The sequence below is a fragment of the Colobus angolensis genome, unplaced genomic scaffold, assembly GCF_000951035.1.
Source record: "Colobus angolensis palliatus isolate OR3802 unplaced genomic scaffold, Cang.pa_1.0 Scaffold4, whole genome shotgun sequence".
Classification (NCBI taxonomy): domain Eukaryota; kingdom Metazoa; phylum Chordata; class Mammalia; order Primates; family Cercopithecidae; genus Colobus; species Colobus angolensis.
The window spans coordinates 13,703,385-13,709,218 of record NW_012117376.1 but is presented as its reverse complement, the minus strand read 5'-3'; the positions used below and the strand labels follow the sequence as shown (position 1 = coordinate 13,709,218).

At 58.0% G+C, this 5,834-nt stretch overlaps 1 protein-coding gene across 1 annotated transcript; it reads right to left on the bottom strand.

The window, feature by feature from the left end:
* Positions 1–422: 422 nt before the first annotated feature.
* On the bottom strand, positions 423–4,529 carry CD164L2 (CD164 sialomucin-like 2). Its single transcript, XM_011955563.1, has 5 exons — positions 4,371–4,529; positions 3,725–3,892; positions 3,553–3,624; positions 3,003–3,047; positions 423–1,426 (listed from the first exon to the last, which is right to left on the bottom strand). The coding sequence occupies exons 1-5, from the start codon at positions 4,456–4,458 to the stop codon at positions 1,278–1,280; spliced, it is 522 nt and encodes a 173-aa protein (XP_011810953.1). The 5' UTR covers positions 4,459–4,529; the 3' UTR covers positions 423–1,277.
* Between the last annotated feature and the right edge of the window lie 1,305 nt (positions 4,530–5,834).

Here is a 5,834-nt window from a genome sequence, read left to right as displayed (position 1 = left end):
TTTTTTTTTTTTTTTTTGAGACAGAGTTTCACTCTTGTTGCCTGAACTGGAGTGCAATGGCGCAATCTTGGCTCACCGCAACCTCCGCCTCCCAGGTTCAAGCGATTCTCTTGTCTCAGCTTCCTAAGTAGCTGGGATTACAGATGTACACTACCACACCTGGCTAATTTTGTATTTTTAGTAGATATGGGGTTTCACCATGTTGGTCAGGCTGGTCTTGACCTCCTGACCTCAGGTGATTCACCCCCCTCGGCCTCCCAAAGTGCTGGGATTACAGGCATGAGTCACTGTGCCCGGCCAGGTGAAAATATTTTAAAAGGTAACAGCGAGAGTCCTAGGTGGAATTCCCATTAAGAAGAGGACAATGGCTGTACCCTCACCCCATCCAATCCACACACAGCCCAAGACACAGGACATGAAGCGCAGTGCAGAGTTCCTTTATTTGGGGGCAGTGCCCAGGCCAGTTGGTGGAAAGAGGCAGGCACAGTGCCAGGCTGGGGGGCCCAGCAGGGGTGATGGAGGAGACGAGGCGGTTGAGGGATGCTCTCAGCTGCAGGTTCCAGGGCCAAGACAGGAGGAGATGTCAGGCATCAGACACTGAGCCTGCTTGGTGCCCACAGGAGCCAAAAACTGGTGGCCAGAGTTTTACCCATCCCGCCCCCCACTTGCCCACAAGGGGGCCAAGAGGCCAGCCTCTGCATCCTCCTTTCCACTCAGAATGGAGTGCAGGCCCAAGGGGGTCAGATTCTGCGGAGGCCAAAGAGGACACTCAGGGAGGTGACCCTGCCTCAGCCAGCCAAGGACCCCCTGCCTCAAGAGGAGGCAGCAGAGGAAGAGCAAACACTTTAACACAGGCTGCAGTGACCCGCCCCACAGCACACACAGCACACAGGGCCTCAGGCACAGCTCCCCTTCTCAGAGCAAAACCCAACCAGACACACAGCCCAGCTCCTGCCCACAGCCACAGAAACACAGGCCACAGGCTTGCCTGGGCTGGCACCTACTGGTTCTCTTCCCTGCTGGCAGCATGAAGGGAAAAGACACGGGAGGGCTCAGCTGGGCTCCTAGACCGGCCCAGGCTGAGTCCTGGTTCCAGCCAACACCTGACAAAGAAAGCCCCGCAACTGGAGGAGACAAAGGGGGTGCGGCTCACAGGGGCATGCTGTCACTGTCCTGAGGGCTTGCCCATGGAGAAGACAGCACCCTGGGTACTGAAGGGGAACGGTGGGACAGGAACCAGGAGGTGAGCTGGGACTCAGGTACTGCTGGCCAGGTACTCACAGTGTCTGGTAGGTGCTGTCCTTGGCCTTGAGGAAGCGCAGCACAAAGAAAGCCACCGCCTGTAGGCTCAACACCAGCACGACACCTCCGAGAAAGCTGGCCCCGTCAAATCCAGGGCTGTGGGCCTCAGGGACTGGGGGGCTTCCTGCAGGGGTGAGGCAGGGCAGGGGTCATAGCAGTCACTGTGAACCAGGATCCCAGTCCCACCCCCATAACTGGCACAAGTAACCTGGAGGCCCCAGTCCTCAATATGGGGTCCTTGAACCCTGGGCTCAGAAGTTTAGTCCAGATCCTGCAGGCAGTTGGGAAGCGCCTGGTGGGAGGAACAGTGGCAGGGGAGGGTGGGGTGCTGTCCAGCCCTGGCTCTGCTCCTGGCTTGCTCTGTGGCTTTTATGCCACCCACATTCTCTCTGGGCCTCATGATCACATGGTCCAATAGGTGTCTTGGACCAGTGACTGGACTCCCACCCTCCCTGGGCCTCACTAGGCCAATAGGGTGAAGACAGAGCCAGAACTCAGACCCCCTGCTCAGAGTTCCTTTCAGTCTTGGACCTCAGGGTTCAGAGCCAAGATGCAGATGATGTAGTCCCTTTTTAGGACTCCTAAGCCCTAAGACCCCAGTGTCACCCAACGTCAGAGCCCTCAGAGAGGGAAGGAGCAGGGGGAGAAGTGGAAGCCCCAACTGTCACCCTGCTAAGTGGGTAAGCGAGAACTGGACAGCATGTGTTGGGGGGAACAGGGCTGAGGGACAGGCTTGGCTAAAGTCACCTCACAGCCAGACTCATACAGGGTCCCCTGACCATTTCCTCTGCCCCTTGGAAGGTAGAGCCTTAGGGCCATGGTTGCCAGGCTATGCCTGGGTGGCTCCCAGCTGTGCCACGGTACCTGTCCACTCCCAGCAGGGATTCAATTTCAGGCCCTGGGCTGGGTGCCCAGAACAGGGCAGGGCTGGTGGATGGAAGCGCATTCTGGGACAGTGGAAAGGGGCCCAGCCTCAGCTGGGTCCACCTCCCAGAAGGTGTAAGGGGTGGAAGGAGTCTGACAATATGAAGGGCAAACAATGGTCCCAGCTCCCGCTCAGGGAGCCCCAGAGAAGGAAGCTGGGGGATGAGGAGCAGAAGAGGGGAGAAATGAGCTGCATGAGGCCGATCTGGGGCTCCAGCTGAGGAGCTGAGCCATCAATAATTCAGCTTCTGAGATCAGTTTCTGGCTTTAATTAACCAAGGGCCTCTTCAGCCATCCCTGCCAAGTCTGGTGACCTCCAGCCCCTGAGAGGGAGTGGGAAGCAAGGGGTGGTGTTCTCGCCTCTGCTCTGCCAGGAATCCGCCTTGTGACCCTCTCTGGGCCTGGAGGGTGCAGTAGGCAGCCCCTGAGGATGTCTCCTGAGCAACTCGAGCTGCACACCCTCACCTCCAAGGACAAGTCCCAAGGGGTCACCTTGAGTTCCCAGAACTGGCAATGGAGAGGAGGGATGGGAACTGTCATTTCTTGATTGCCTTCAGTGAATCAGACACTGAAGTGGGCACCGTACAGCTTCTCATAAAACCTGCACAGCAACTCTTTGAGGAAGGCATCATCCAGCCCATTTCACAGATGCGGAGACAGGCTCCGAGGGAGAAGGTGCAGAGCTGAGGTCACAGAGCATGTCAGTGCCTGAGCCCAGAGCTGTCTTCCCCTGCACCTATGCTCCTCCCACTGCCTGGTACCCAGGGAGTACCCACCTGTTGTGACTGTCTTCGGTTCATAGGTGGGGTGGTGATGAGCAGCTGAGGAGACAGGGGATCCATAGCAAAGCAGCCTTCCCACCCCGACTTCCATCAAGACCCCAGCCCCCACTCACCACTAAACTTCCGATTCAGATGCAGCCCTGTCCCTGCTCTAGACATCCAACATACTTGCAAGCCCCAGTCACACAGTTCCCTCCACCACCATGTGCTCTCTCTCCATCTCTACCTTCCAGGCTCATTACTGATGCCACGTTCTCCAGGAAGCACCCCCTCTCATTCCCTCTGAACTTCCAAAGTCCTTGCTATGCCTTAAACTAAAAGAAGAGCTAACACTCCCATTCCCTCCACACACCTGTACTAATTTTCAGATGAGGAAACAGGCAGAGAGAGGAGGGGACTTCTCAGTGAGCTAAAGGCAGAACTGATACCGGGCCCAGGTATTGATGAGCACAGTCCACCCCTGAGAGAGGCTGTTTCCTCCTGGGGGGCAGGCTATGGCTGGGGAGACCCATGCAACTTGGCTTAGGCGCAAGAATCCCCTTACCTGGACATGCCTCTGAGCGGTTGTAGATGGAACAACCTTCCTTGACCACCTCAGCTTGAGCCACACAGTGTCCTGGAGGGAGAAGGTGCAGGGGGGAGATTTGGGGAGAGGGGCCAAGTCCTTGGGGTTCAGAGCTGGGGGTACTCAACCTGGGGAGGGCTCAGCTCCCTACCTGGCTCCTCTGGCCGGCACTGCTCCCACACGCAGCCGGAGAGATTGCGTGCTCTGTCTCCCTCCACGCAGTGCTCACAGACCTCCAGCTGTTTGCAGGCCCCTTGGACCGCCGGCCAGATGTTCAGGCGGATCAGGGCTCCGCGCCCAAAGCCTCGAGCTCCTTTACCTGGTAGTGCGGTGGAGTGGGAAGGGAGAACTCCTCGAAGCCAAGCTGTGGCACCCTCCCACCCAACACTCCGGAGGCCCTCGCCCCTCTGCACACATCTGGGCTCTCACATACACTCGCCCCTGGATGCCCAAGCCCCAGCGCACACCTGTAGCTTCCACAGAACAGGTCTACACACACCTAGAGCCTCGCCACATTCACCCAGAGCCCCTCCCTTTGCATACAGCTGGGGTTCCCAGATTCAGTTGGAGCCACCTCCCCCAGACCACCTGAAGCTCCCTAGGCCCCTACACTTGGGGCCTATATTTACACACAGGCTCCACACAGAGCTGGAGCCCCCATTCCACCCCTGGAGGCCTGCACTCGTCCAGAAAGCCCCCTCCTCTCAAGCCCAGGCTGCTCCTGGGGAGGCGGCTGGCTGAGGTGCAAGCTCCACCCGCCCCCGTCAGGCCCCTAACCAGACCCTGCCGCGAGTTACCAGCCACAGCCAGCTGGGCACACAGTAGGAGGCAGCAACAGCCGCCACAGAGCGCAGTCCGCAAGGCGCGGGGTCCCGGCGCCTCCATGGGCTCCGGGGCGGGGGCCGTAGGCGGCGGACAGCGGCCGTGCGCGTCCCTCTGGGACTGGGCTCCGCTGAGCGTGTGCGGACCGAGACCTGGGCAACCGGGGCGTGGCCAGGTGGGGGCGAGGCCAGTAGGAGCGGCAGGTGGGGCAGGGCTCGTCAGTCGGGGCGGAGCCAGGTGAAGACGGGGCCAATTGGGGGCGTGGCTAGTGCTCGCGGCCAGGTGAGTTCGGGGGTCTGGGGCGGGGCTTGGACTAAAGCAGGCGGGGTCCAGGACTGGTGGCTGGCATGGTTACTGTGCGCCTCCAAGGGCAACTTCTTGAAAATTCTAGTAAGTAGAGACTGCTTTGATCCCTGCTTCACAGGTGAGGAAACTGAGGCTCAAACAAGATGAGTGACTCGTTCGAGGTCACAGAGAGAGGCAGTGGCAAAAATCTGGATTCGAAACAAGGTCACTTCCTGTCTTTAGGGCTGGGTGCAGGCCCCGCTTTGTCGGGTACACCCTCCACCCAGGCCCCATGACCGCTGGGCCAGGCCCCAGCTGGCCCATGCCCTCTGGTTGCCCAAGCTCACCCCCGTTGCTCGCTCTCTGTTCACTGCACCCCTCCACCCGCCTCCCTTCTGCCCCTCATCCGCTGTGTCTGCCTCCGGCCTACCACATCCTCTGGCCAGGTCAGGGGTGACACCATTACTAGGCCAACTGGGCCTCTCCGCAGCTTTCCCCACGGCTACCACTCCTACCCTGGCACCAGCCTCTTTTGGTTCTCCTCAGGCTCTTAGGGGGCACTTCCTCTCCTTTCTCTTCCTCCTCCCCTTCTCTCCCCTCCTTCCCCCATCTGCTTCTCCTAACCGTCTCTTAATCGATGGTGGCCCAGGTTAGTCCCAAGCCCTGTTCCACACTCTCCTGGGGTCATCCTGGACATTCCATTGCCATCAGTCCCCATTTAAAAGCCAACAGCTGAGGCAGGAGGATCGCTTGAGCCCAGGGATTTGAGGCTGTAGTGAGCTGTGATCATGGCATTACACGACAGAGCAAAACCCTGTCTTGAATGAATGAATGAATGCATGCATGCCAACAGGTCATGTATGCCAATAAATATATACACTCACTATGCACCCATTAAAAAAATTTTCTTAAAAGCCAACAGGTCTCTTAATCATCTCCAGGCCAGCTCTGACTTCACAGTTGCCACATCTGTAACTGACAATATATAGCTAGCAATTATTGACCCCTTACTAGCAGAATGTACATTTTGAGAGCTTTTACATGCAATTTCATCTCATGTCCACATCTCATGTCCTTGGCGTCCCAAAGTGCTGGGATTACAGGTGTGAGCCACCATCCCTGGCCCCACTTAACAACTTTTCAACAATGGCTTG